The following is a 13,538-nucleotide window of genomic DNA, read 5'->3' as shown; positions in this document are numbered from 1 at the left end:
CAAATGCATGAATTACTTGAGCTAAGCATCTCATGGGATGGGAGTTCCACAGACACATAGCTACTCCAGCCTGCCCCTTGACATGGCTTGGCACATTCCGAGAAAATGAGCATCCCATAAATGAATCCATTGAATAAAATGTTGGCAAAGTAAATTGCCACGGTTACTTACCACTGAAGGGGTTGATTTGCTTTGTGATCCGGGAGACGATAGATTCCTTGAGCTCTCTCTTCTTCACGCACTGTATGCCCAAATTCTGAAAACTGGAACACGCACAGTCAACCATTAGCAGATTTTAAAAAAACGAAGAAGAAGCAACAGCAACACAATATTGGCTTGAAATGACTTATTGTGGAAATTCTGATTCTGACAAATTCCACTGCAACTCAATGAAGGGAACAAAAAGGAACATAAACTTTGGCAAAAAGCAAAAAAGGGGGGGAAGCAACCTGTAAGGTATGCTAAAAGAGAATCTGAGGAGTGTGTTGCTAAAAACAAGTTCCTTAAGGACATTTGTAGCAGGAGACCTTCTAAGACAAGGGCTGGCAACCTAGGGCCCATGGGCCACAAGCGGCCCATGGGGGTAATTTAACTGGCCCATGAACCCCCACTGCCCACTCAGGGACCCCTGCCACCTGCTCAGTTGTTTCCTGTGCGCCGCGCTAAACCAGTGCAGAGCAGAGCGGGGACTGACTTCAGCTATGCTGGCCGGATTCCCATTGGTTGCAGGAAGCTCCTGCAGCCAATGGGAAGCTCTTCACATGCCTCCTCCACGTTGGAAGAAGAAGAAGAAGAGTTTGGATTTGATATCCCGCTTTATCACTACCCGAAGGAGTCTCAAAGCGGCTAACAATCTCCTTTCCCTTCCTCCCCCACAACAAACACTCTGTGAGGTGAGTGAGGCTGAGAGACTTCAGAGAAATGTGACTAACCCAAGGTCACCCAGCAGCTGCATGTGGAGGAGCGGAGACGTGAACCCGGTTCACCAGATTACGAGTCCATTGCTTTTAGCGCCAGAAATAGTGTTTGCGCATGCTGTCAGGATCTCCGCTCAGCCAAGCTGTTAAAACTCATTTTCCTCCGGCCGAGCCTTCAGAATCGCCTCTGACAATAATTAATGACCTGAGCCTCTGATAAGGCCTCAGGCACATTCCCATCCAGCAGAGTTTCCAGCACAGGGAAGTGATGAGATTTATGGCTACATGGCTAAAGAGTTTTATTTCTCGCTACACAGACAGCAAAGAAAAATACATCCTCTCTCTATGAAAGCAGAGAGCAACTGAAACAAAGGAACAGGAAACCAGTAACGTCACATCCGTCTCTCGTCTCCCGTGAGACTTCCAACAGTATGGAATGTGTCTGGAATGTAAACAGAGTCCTGTGACTCTAAGCCACTGCTCAGTGACAAACAGAAACTAACACATGCATCCATGCACGCACACATACTCCGGCCCACCGCGGCGTCTGCAGGACCGTGAACCAGCCCAAGCTACAAAAACTTTGCCAACCCCTGTTCTAAGGAGGCAACTGGGCCCTTAGATGGCAAGGGAGTCAAAGATTTGATAAAGAAGGATAAGAAGACTATAAAGAAGCTAAATGAATTTTTTACATCTGTCTTCACAACAGAAGACAAATCCCAGTGAATGAACTAAGTTTTTCAGGAAGGGAGTCTGAGAAATAATAATAATAATAATAATAATAATAATAATAATAATAATAATAATTATTATTATTATTATTATTATTTATACCCCGCCCTCCCCAGCCAAGACCGGGCTCAGGGCGGCTAACACCAGATATAAAACAATTGATTAAAATACAACTTAAAAAACAAGATTAAAATACAACATTAAAATGCAGCCTCATTTCAGGAGAGAAAAAAAAAATGGGGGATGAAAACATCAAGTCTTCACCAAGGCTAACTATCCAGACTGGTCCTACGTGGGTCAGAAAAAATCCAGGGAAGTCCCCTAGTAGAAGTGCCATCACAGAAGGAAAAAGGAAAAAAGGAAGAGGGGAGGGGATTAAGAAACTGAGACAGATAGTGGTAGCAAGGGATGAAGTTCTAGGCCTAACAGACAAAATTAAAACTGGCAAATTGGCGAGTTCAAATTACACCCACCTGAGAGTTCTTAAAGAACTCAAATGTGAAATTACCAAACTGGCAACAAAAATGTGTAGCTTGTCCCTCATTTCAGCCTCCATACTTGAGGACTGGAAAACAGCCGAGGCAATGCCAATTTTTTATTTATTTTTTTAAAAAAGGATTCAGGGATATCCTGGAAATTACAGGCTGGTTAGTTTAACTTCTGTCCCAGGAAAACTGGTGGAAAGTATTGTTAAAAATAAAATAGCCAAGCAGCTAGAAGAACAAGCCCTACTGAAGGAGAATCAGCATGGCTTCTGCAAGGATAAGTCCTGCCTTTTAAAGAGTTCTTTGAGAGTGTCAACAAGCTTATAGCTAGAGATGATGCAGTTGACAAAGTGTACTTGGACCTCCCAAAAACTTTCCACAAGGTACTTCACCAAAAGCTCCTGAATAAGCTTAGCAGTCATGGAACAAGAGGAGAGGTCCTCTTGCGGATCTGAAATTGGTTAAGTATCAGGAAGCGGAGAGTGGGAATAAATGGACTGCTCATTGAATGGAAATGTTGAAAGTCCCCCAAAGATCGATACTGAAACCTGTGCCTTTTAATTTGTTCATGAACAAACTAGAGCTAGGTGTGAGCAGCGAGGTGGCCAAGTTTGCTGATGGCATTGAATAGTTCAAGGTTGTTAAAACACAAAAGGATTGCGAAGAACTCCAAAAGGACCTCTCCAAACTGAGTGAATAGGCAGTAAAACGGCAAATGTGACCCAATGATTTTATGCTGGGGCAAACAATTTTAAGGTCCGTCAAGCTAAAGCTATGGTTTTCCCAGCAGTGATGTATGGAAGTGAGAGCTGGACCATGAAGAAGGCTGATCGCCGAAGAATTGATGCTTTTGAATTATGGTGTTGGAGGAGACTCTTGAGAGTCCCATGGACTGCAAGAAGATCAAACCTCTCCATTCTGAAGGAAATCAGCCCTGAGTGCTCACTGGAAGGACAGATCCTGAAGCTGAGGCTCCAATACTTTGGCCACCTCATGAAAAGAGAAGATTCCCTGGAAAAGACCCTGATGTTGGGAAAGATGGAGGGCACAAGGAGAAGGGGACAACAGAGGACGAAATGGTTGGACAGTGTTCTCGAAGCTACCAGCATGAGTTTGACCAAACTGCGGGAGGCAGTGGAAGACAGGAGTGCCTGGCATGCTCTGGTCCATGGGGTCACGAAGAGTTGGACACGACTAAACAACAACAAACAATTTTTAATTTCACATATATTCCCATGGGGTCTGAGCTTGATCAGGAACAAGACATTGGGCTCATTGAGCTATCGCTTGTCCCTTGCCCAGAAACCATGGGTCTGGTTAGGTTTTCTGCTCATCTTGTGCTTTCTAGGCACGATCCCTAGTGGTTTTCTGTGTGCGCCACTTCTTCCCCCAGGAAAACCTGCTCTTTACTGCTGAACTGGAGCAAACGTCAAGCCACGGAAAACCCGATCAGCATTTGCTCCGGTTCAGGGGTAAATAGAGGGTTTCCCCAGGGAGAAGTGGTGAGTCAAGGAGATGTGTGGACGAGCACTCAGTGTGCGGCAGCTGTGAGAAAGACAAATTCCATGGATCATTAGGAAAGGAATTGAAATTGAAACTGTTGATATCGTAAAGTCGCTATGCAAATCGACGGTGGAATACTGTGTCATCTCCAAAGGAAACTGTAGAGTTAGAAAAAGGAAAGCAACACGATGAAGGGGATGGAGCAACACTTGGGACTTTTCAGTTTTGGAGGAAAGGTGAATAAGAGATGTCACAAGAGAAGTTTATAGAATTGTGTGAGGCATAGAGAAAGTGGGGAGAGATAAGCTGTTTCTCCCTCTCTCACAACAACAACAACAACAACAACAACAACAACAACAACAACAACAACATTTTTTTTAAAAAATATTATTTATACCCCGCCCATCTGGCTGGGTTTTCCCAGCCACTCTGAGTGGCTTCCAACAGAATATTAAAATACTATAGTCTACAAAGCTCCCCCCCCCCAAGAATCCTGGGACCTGTAGTTCATTAAGAGTGCGGGGAATTGTAGCTCTGTGTTGGATGAATCACAATTCCCAGGGAGCTGGTGGGATGCGGGGAAATGTGCTTCCAATGCAATGCGTACATATATGGGGAGTGATATAATTTCATTTGAACAGTGTTTCCCAAAGTGGGTGATTACGGTATTTTTCGCCCCATAGGACGCACCTAGGTTTTTTTTGGGGGGGGGGGAATAAAGAAAAAAAATTATTTCCCCCCCAGGCACAGGGCTGGCGCGGGGGAAGCCCGAGCTTCCACCGACCCCAGGCCCCAGAACAGCCTGCTATCCGCAAGCCTAGGGAGCCGCGCCGGTCTCCCCAGGCTTGCGGACAGCTGTGCGAAGCCCAGGCACGCTCTTCAGCGTGCCCGAGGCTTTGGAATGCAGAGCTGTGCGGACCCCGGGAGGGCAGGCAGCTCTGCGCGACCTTCCGGAGGCCGGCGCAGCTTCGTGCCGGGCTCCGGAGGGTTGCGCAGAGCTTCTTGAAGCCTGTATTCGCCCCATAGGACGCACCCACATTTCCCCTTCATTTTTGGAGGGGAAAAAGTGAGTCCTATAGGGCGAAAAATATGGTAATAATAATAATTTATTTATACCCCGCCCACCTGGCTGGGTTTCCCCAGGCACTCTGGGCGGCTTCCAACAAGATATTAAAATGCAGTAACCTATTAAACATTAAAAGCTTCCCTAAACAGGGCTGCCTTCAGATGTCTTCTAAAAGTCTGGTAGTTGTTTTTCTCTTTGACATCTGGTGGGAGGGTGTTCCACAGGGCGGGCGCCACTACCGAGAAGGCCCTCTGCCTGGTTCCCTGTAGCTTTGCTTCTCGCAGCGGGGGAACCGCCAGAAATTATTAGAGCTTCAGTTGGATTAGAGGGCAAATCCAAGGGGGCGAGAGAGTTTAGAGCCTATTATTTCTTGGGCTGTTTTTCTGCATTAGTGTGTTATCATAGCAAACGATGAAATACTGAAGCATAACCTTTACTTTTAAGAATGACTACTTTACTTTGTTGACTAAACTCTAAAATTCCTTCGATTTGTCAAATAGGCACTGAGCTTTGTGTGAACTAGGCTTTGTTTATCTTGCTTTCAGTTCTGTATTTTGTTACACACACACACACACACACACACACACACACACACACACTGTGATTTTATGGTGTGAACCACCCTGAGTTTACAGATGCAGGGCGGTACAAAATTTAATAATAATAATAATAATAATCATCATCATCATCATCATCATCATCATCATCAGTGTTACTCCAAATTAACTGATAAGCCACTTGGAAAATTTTGAGAAGTGCAAATTTCAAAGGATAGCTGTGCTTTGGTTAGTGTGTTGCCTCGGAAAGCCTTTAAATGCAAACTGAAACCAGTTCCTCCCACCATCCCTACAATGAGGTTTGACCTGATACGGAAGAGTTAGGCACAGCCCCCAGCCATTCAGACAACCCTGCGGTGACTGTGCCTCAATCGGCATTGGGATTTCTTACAAAATGGCAGGCCTAGGTGGACTGGGTTGAACATCTGATCAGCCTTCTTTCTTTTTATGGCAAAAATCAGCGAGTCCATACCAGTATTTACCAAGCCAGCTGTTTTTCGACTACAGTTCCCATAATCCCTGACACTGGTCCTGCTAGCTAGGGATTATGGGAGTTGTAGTCCAAAAGCAGACAGAGACCCAAGTTTGGGAAACACTGGTATAGACCACGGGTAGGCAAACTAAGGCCCGGGGGCCGGATCCAGGCCAATCGCCTTCTAAATCTGGCCCGCCGACGGTCTGGGAATCAGTGTGTTTTTACATGAGTAGAATGTATCCTTTTATTTAAAATGCATTTCTGGGGTATTTGTGGGGCTTAGGAATTCGTCCCCGCCCCAAAAAATATAGTCCACCCCCCACAAGGTCTGAGGGACAGTGGTCCGGCCCCCTGCCGAAAAAGTTTGCTGACCCTTGGTATAGACAAACAGCCTTACAGTATAAGACAATACAGTTTAACCCTCACATAGCTACAATTCCCAGCACCCTTAACAAACTACAGTTCCCAGGATTCTTGTGGGGAAGGAGCCAGGGTAATTTAAATGTACGATGTAGGTGTGATCCTTAACCATAAAAAAAACAACCCTGAATATGCATTCTTGATATGGTGGCACACAGGAATTTGGAGCAAGGAAATGGCAGTGTTAAACACCTCCCACAGACTTTTAGAAGACATCCTGTTTAGGGAAGCTTTTAATGTTTAATAGACTATTGTATTTTAATATTCTGATGAAAGCCGCCCAGAGTGGCTGGGGAAACCCAGCCAGATGCGCGGAGTATAAATATATTATTATTATTATTATTATTATTATTATTATTATTATTACCCAGGCCAAGAAAATCCTGCTGCCACTGGCAAATCCAGGTGTGATCTAAGACAATGGGAGTCCCTGCACCTATCAGATATCATCACTTGGAGGCAAGGGTAGAGTGTAGAATTGGGGCAGGTGTCCTTTCTTGGGACAAGGGTAACTGTACTCCACCTCTGGAGACAGGGCCGGCCTGCCCATGAGACAGACTGAAGCAGATACCTCAGGCGGGGGAATCCCATGGGATGGTGGTGTCCCATGTGGATCATGCAGCTGCTTCCAGCGAGAGCTCGTAGAATTCTCATGAGATCTCGCCAGAAGCCGATGTAGCTATAACCTCAGGCACACAACCCCAGAAATCAAAACTTCAGCAGGGACGATAAAGCAGGTGGTAAAACGGGCCAGGATGCCCCCTGTGTGGAGAGACCTCCTGGGTCTACCCTCCCGGCACAATCATTTGTGGGTCTGCCATTCCCTCAGCTGCCAAACCAATGGCCTAACGGCTACGGCTGCTTCGATGACTAGGATGTTTTGTCAACATTCAGGTGCTTTGCAAGACCCAGCGGTGCGCACCCATCTCCTCCGTGAGTCACAGGAAGGACGGCGACTTCCTTTCAGAACTGGATGTTCTGCTCTGATATGAAGCGCTGCAGTTCAAAAAGCAAAACCGCTGCCGCTCTGTTTTTGCCTCTTTCACAGGGAGATGAAAGCGTGTGTTTCTCTTCCACTACCTCTTTGGCCCAGTAGTGATGTATGGAAGTGAGAGCTGGACCATAAAGAAGGCTGATCGCTGAAGAATTGATGCTTTTGAATTATGGTGCTGGAGGAGACTCTTGAGAGTCCCATGGACTGCAAGACGATCAAACACATCCATTCTTAAGGAAATTAGCCCTGAGCACTCACTGGAAGGACAGATCATGAAGCTGAGGCTCCAATACTTTGGCCACCTCATGAGAAGAGAAGACTCCCTGGAAAAGACACTGATGTTGAGAAAGATGGAGGGCACAAGGAGAAGGGGACGACAGAGGACAAGATGGTTGGACAGTGTTCTCGAAGCTACAAACATGAGTCTGACCAAACTGCGGGAGGCAGTGGAAGACAGGAGTGCCTGGCGTGCTCTGGTCCATGGGGTCGCGAAGAGTTGGACACGACTAAACGACTAAACAACACCTCTTTGGCAGAAAGTCCAAGTGGCAGGGATCTGTGGTGTAGTAGAGGAGATGCACAAGGTCCAGAGCGGGAACAATGATACGACCTGCCGGAATGCCCAGGGTCTCCTCAGCTCTGGCTAGTGAATGCAGTGATAATGAGGCTTTCAAGTTCATTTGAGACAGATTGGCATAGCGCAGGCATAGGCAATTTTGGCCCTCCAGATGTTTTGGGACTACAGTTCCCACCATCCCTGACCATTTGTCCTGTTAGCTAGGGATGATGGGAGTTGTAGTCCCAAAACATCTGGAGGGCCGAGTTTGCCTATGCCTGGCCTAGAGGTAGTGTGGCTATTTTTAAATACAGCTTTATCAAGGAAATCTATGCCATAACCAGGACCTTCAAAATAGCACATTCCCTTGAAATGTACCAATGTGTACATTTACGGTACAAGTCATCTAACTCAGAAGTAATTGAGTTCAGGGGTGCTGCTCTCAAGGAAGCAGGTATAGGATTGTAGCCTTACAGTATAATTTGTAATCCTAGAACTGTAGAGTTGGAAGGACTACAATTCCCATCATCACTAGCTAACAGGACCAGTGGTCAGGGGTGGTGGGAATTGTAGTCCCAAACATCTGGAGGGCCAGAGTTTGCCTATGTCTGACTTAGTCCAACCCCCTGAGAAGTAATGTCTACTGAGAAGTAAGTCCTATTGAATTCAGTGGGTCTTACTACCTGGAAAGCAGGTTTGGATTACTGCAGTCATAACCCCGCTTACCTGGGAGTAAGCTCCACTGATGCCAGAAGGACTTGTTTGCAAGTAGACATGGTTGGGATCACACTGTGAGGCTGGAATTCTAAGCCTACTTACACGGGAGTAAATCCCATTTAATTCAGTTGGATAGTAGATTACGGCTTGCGCCGCAAATGCACATGGAATGGAATTTACTCTGAAGTTTACTCGATGCCTTCAGACTTCTCTTTTATGAACGTGAGCAGGTTAAATGGAATAGCTCTGAAAGGGGCCTACACTCCCACGCAGAGAAAGACCCCCCCCCCCTTTAAACTGTCAGCAGAGGACGTGAGCGTCCATTTAGCAGTAGGTATTGTGGTTTTGTGTTTAAAAAGGGAAATAGCAAATTGGTCAGGTTGGCATTAGAGTTTCCACAAAAAACAGGGTAATGTCAAACCATGTGATCAAGGAAAAAATGGTAATATATTGCCTATACACAGATAGATGGCAAATAAATAGATACACACAGAGAGAGACAGAGAGAAACAGAGCCAGTTTTCTGATCTCATTTGAATGCAGCTTCCTAATTTGCATGTGATGGTATCAGGTCACAGGACAGCATTAAGGGACTCTCCCCACCTACCTCCAGAAACCTGATTCTTTCCCACATGGAAAACCCATGACATCACCCCACCCCTGGGAGGACGCAAAATAGGAAGTTGAAAGCCAGATAATACTGTGCAATATCAGAAATCAGAGCAAATTGCAAAAGAGGCATCTCATGCTAACCAGCCAGTATCTCCCTATCCCTGGGTCTTCCTGACCCCATTATATGCCTGGTGAGATGAACACTAAACAAAAACTTGAATGTAGCGTGGCTTATGCTTTTCGGAATGACTGCTCTAGCAGGAGAATGAAAACAACAGAGGGGCTCTTGTAGCACTTTAAATCCTAACTGATATGCAGAATGAGCCTATGCCTGTTTACTTGCAATGCTGTGCTCAATGGGGATTTCTCTTTAGTAAGTGTGTTTATCATTTGCTGCCTTATCGAGGCACAAGGGACACAGGTGGCACTGTGGTCTAAACCACAGAGCCTCTTGGGCTTGCCAATCAGCGGTTCAAATCCCCATGAAGGTCAGCGGTTCGAATCCCCATGACGGAATGAGCTCCTGTTGCTCTGTCCCAGCTCCTGCCAACCTAGCAGTTTGAAAGCATGCCAGTGCAAGTAGATAAATAGGTACCACTGTGGCGGGAAGGTAAACGGCGTTTCTGTGTGCTCTGGCTTCCCTCACGGTGTCCCGTTGCACCAGAAGCAATTTAGTTATGCTGGCCACATGACCTAGAAGGCTGTCTGTGGACAAACGCCGGCTCCCTCGGCCTGAAAGCGTTATGAGCGCCACAACCCCATAGTCACCTTTGACTGGACTTAACCATCCAGGGGTCCTTTACCTACCTAGATGGGGGCCCATTTCATCAGATGCGTGAAGCATTTCTACCTTGCTGATATATCCATGCACAGGTACTGTATGTGAGAGAACTTGCGCTTTAACGCTCTGTGTCTGAGTGTTGTTGTTGTTTTGCTTTGAGCTTTCCCCTGGCTCTTTAAAGCTGAATCAGAGCAAATGTCAGTTCGGGATTTCCACTGATGGAACTTTGCTCCGATTGAGCTTTAAAGAGCAGGTCTTTGTGGGGAGAGCTCCGGAGGAAAAAAGAAAGGGTGTTCAGACACAAGCCCTGAGTGTGTATGTGATCCAGAGAGCTAGAAACTATGAAAGGCAACCAGTACAAGTTGCTGTCACTGCTAAGCAAAGCTCAAATGCATCTTCTGGCTCGCTCAGTTGTTTTGAGCGTGGTGCTGATAATACCAAGGTTGCAGGTTCGATCCCCACACGGAACAGCTGCATTGCAGGGGGTTGGACTAGATTATCCCCAGGGACCCTTCCAACTCTACGATTCTATCATCTCTCCAAACTGGCTGAATAGGCAGTAAAATGGCAAAAATGCAATTCAACACCGGCAAACATAAAGGGAGGCGGAGAGGGAAAATACAGTAATGGTGGTGATGACCACAAACAAGACCTTGAGGTATATGGAATTATGCACAGTGTAGAGAAAGTGGATGGGGCTCTCTCAAAACATTAGAACCCAAGGGCTAAATGTTAGATGAAACAGGACGCTGAGTGCTTCCTTCACACAGTGCCAGTGGCGTAGCGTGGGTTGTCAGCACCCGGGGCAAGGCAAGTAATTTGCGCCCCCTAACCCGTGGATTTGTGCCCCCTAACCCCCAGATGTTGCGCCCGGTGCGGCCGGCCCCCCCTGCACCCCCTACGCTACGCCACTGCACAGTGCATAGCTATAGTATGGAAAAATGCTATCCCAAGAGGCAGGGAATGGCCACCAACTTGGATGGCTATAAAAGATGACTAGCCAAATTCATAGAGAATGGAGTTATCCATGGCTACTAGTCATGATGGCTATGTTGTACCTCTGATGGGGCAGCATGCCTCCAAAATCACAAGGAAGGAGCTGCTCAGGGGTCTGGCTTGTGGGTTCCCCGCAGCCGCTGAGAGTGTTAGAATTCCTGCTCCATGATTGCAGTCATGGGATTGTTGTCTATCACATGACGGTATATGTTTTGACTCCACAGAGTGGGAAGTGATGGAGACAGGATGTTTTTGTTACTGTGTTCCATGAAGTGGGACTATTGTCCTTTGTTTTTTTCCTCTTTGCTGTCTGATGCTAGAGAGAGAGGGAGCCATGTTGCAGTGCTCCATGTGTGTTTATATGTAAATAAAGTAGATTAGCCAAAATGCTGAGTTCTGTTACGCAACTGCGCAGACTCTGCAGATCCCTAAGTGTGCCGGTGTCTGTTAGCATCGGTCACTGTGATGTTCGGGCTGAAGAAAGCTTTTGAAGCTCCTGAACGATCGACCAGGAGGGAGAGAACATGCCAGTTGGGCATGTGTCTCTACCAGGGTCCTACTCGAGTGTAGGCTGAACTCCTGACAAAGAGAACAGGATGGTGGACTAGATGGGTCATTGGTCTAATCCTGCAGAGCTCTTCTTATGTATACAAGATACATACTGTGGCCATTTACAACAGCAGTAAGTAGCACTGACAAGACTCTGCTGGGTAACTTTAGCCCCTGCAGTGAGTAAGAAGTCCCCAGTCTCGATTAAGCTCTAAAGCAGGGGTCAGCAAACTTTTTCAGCAGGGGGCTGGTCCACTCTCCCTCAGACCTTGTGGGGGGCCAGACTATATATGAACGAATTCCTATGCCCCACAAATAACCCAGAGATGCATTTTAAATAAAAGCACACATTCTACTCATGAAAAACACGCTGATTCCCGGATCGTCCACGGGCCAGATTTAGAAGGCGATTGGGCCGGATCCATCCCCCAGGCCTTAGTTTGCCTACCCTTGCTCTAAAGGTATCAAATCAAAGATGCTAATAAGTTTTAGGTTGGGAACGTTGCACTGGAATCCCCCTTTGAAGAATGTGTATGAACTTTCAGGGAAGCAGCAGACTGATGGGAGCAGGCTTCTGTTCACAAGAGCTTATTCTGCAACAATCTTTAAACTTCAAAGGTCACCCGCTTTCCTACCTGGAGATACCGGGGTTTGAACCGGGGACCTTCCTGCTTGCAAGGCAAACACTCTACCACTGAGCTATGGCTCTGGATAGGACTATAAGGTCGGAGCCAGCATTTATCTTGCTGCCATGTTCTTCTGATGGTTCAAGTTGAGAAGGAGCTCTTGAAGCATGTCTGGAGAGCTCACAAAGAACCCCCTTTCTATATTAACCATTCTGTCTGGTAACCTCTCCAAGAAGAGGATGTTGGACCCGATGGGTCTTTGATCCCGCAAGGACCTTCATACATTAGTTCTGCCTTTGGCCACACCTAACAACAGCCACTACTTACATCAGAACTCTGCGCTCCGGCCCAAATTCAGCTTCATAGAAACCATTTTCGCAGTCTTTTCCAACCAGCCGATGGGGGTGAGGTCTGTATGGCTCGTTCTTGGTCACCAACGTTATTCTGATTTTTATTTTCCCGAAGTAGTTGAACACCTGCAAAGGAAAGAGAGAGAGGGAGAGCCCATCACCCTTGTGCCTTTTGTCAGACGTGGAGAGGAATTGTCACGTTCAAGGCGTAACCAGCTGCCCTGATTAAAAGAACCGTCTCCAGTTTCTATTTCAATATGCTGGTTTTAACCTTCACAATCTCAGGCAGCAAGGAAACGCTGACACGGCAACAAGTAAACCCTGGAAGCGGGGCCTTCACAACTGTGGCCCCTGAAATATTTTCTTCCCAAGGAACTATAATAGAACCATAAAACTGCAGAGTCGGAAGGGATCCTGAGAATCATCTAGTCCAACCCCCTTGAATGCAGGAATATGCAGCTGCCCCATACAGGGATCGAACCTGCAACCTTGGTGTTATCATCACCACACTCTTATGGGATTCAAAAGGGATTGTCAAACCTGGTAGCTAGTCTTCTTGCTATGACTTTTTTAAAAAATTCTAATTAGTCATTTGTATTTATTGTTTCATCTGGTTTTGACCTTTAAAGCCCTATGTGGCCTAGGACCCACATACCTACTGGACCGCCTCTCCTGGTATGCCCCGCGGAGGACCTTAAGGTCCACAAATGACAACATTCTGGAGGTCCAAAGTCGCAAGGTGGTTAGATTGGTCTCAACTAGGGCCAGGGCCTTTTCAGGACTGGCCCCGACTTGGTGGAATGCTCTGTCACAAGAGACTAGGGCCCTGCGGGACTTGGCATCTTTTTGCAGGGCCTGCAAGACAGAGCTGTTCCGCCTGGCCTTTGGTTTGGACTCAGTCTGACCCTTATGTTTCCCTCCCCTTATGGTTTTGATCTATGGGCTACTTTTAAAATGAGGCTGCATTTTAACCTGTATTTTAAATTGGTTCCCACCCCTATTATGTTTTTACTGTAATTTTACAGGTGTTAGCCACCCTCAGCCGGGCTCTGGGCGGGGTATTATTATTATTATTATTATTATTATTATTATTATTATTATTATTATCATCACTGCTTGGGGCAAGCATCTTATAAACAGCTAAAACATATGAACAAATGAACAGCAGTACACAAGCAATTGAAGAGGCCAAGCTACAGGTG

General features: G+C 46.5%; 1 protein-coding gene across 3 annotated transcripts in view; it reads right to left on the bottom strand.

Moving 5' to 3' along the window:
• REL (REL proto-oncogene, NF-kB subunit) overlaps positions 1–13,538 on the bottom strand; it is a 64,892-nt gene that overhangs the window by 35,995 nt on the left and 15,359 nt on the right. For all 3 annotated transcript variants that reach the window (XR_014006501.1, XM_081188618.1, XM_081188617.1), the window contains exons 3-4: positions 12,314–12,462; positions 172–263 (exon numbers count right to left, since the gene is read on the bottom strand). Coding sequence is in view for 2 of the 3 variants with exons in the window: in XM_081188618.1 (XP_081044744.1) it covers positions 172–263; positions 12,314–12,462 (241 nt within the window). In the remaining variant the exon portion in view is untranslated. The remainder of the gene's footprint in view (positions 1–171; positions 264–12,313; positions 12,463–13,538) is intronic.

Source organism: Podarcis bocagei, assembly GCF_964188305.1.
Source record: "Podarcis bocagei genome assembly, chromosome: 3".
Taxonomy (NCBI): Eukaryota; Metazoa; Chordata; class Lepidosauria; order Squamata; family Lacertidae; genus Podarcis; species Podarcis bocagei.
Note: the sequence above shows the minus strand (reverse complement) of the source record. Positions and strands in the feature narration are given on the sequence as shown.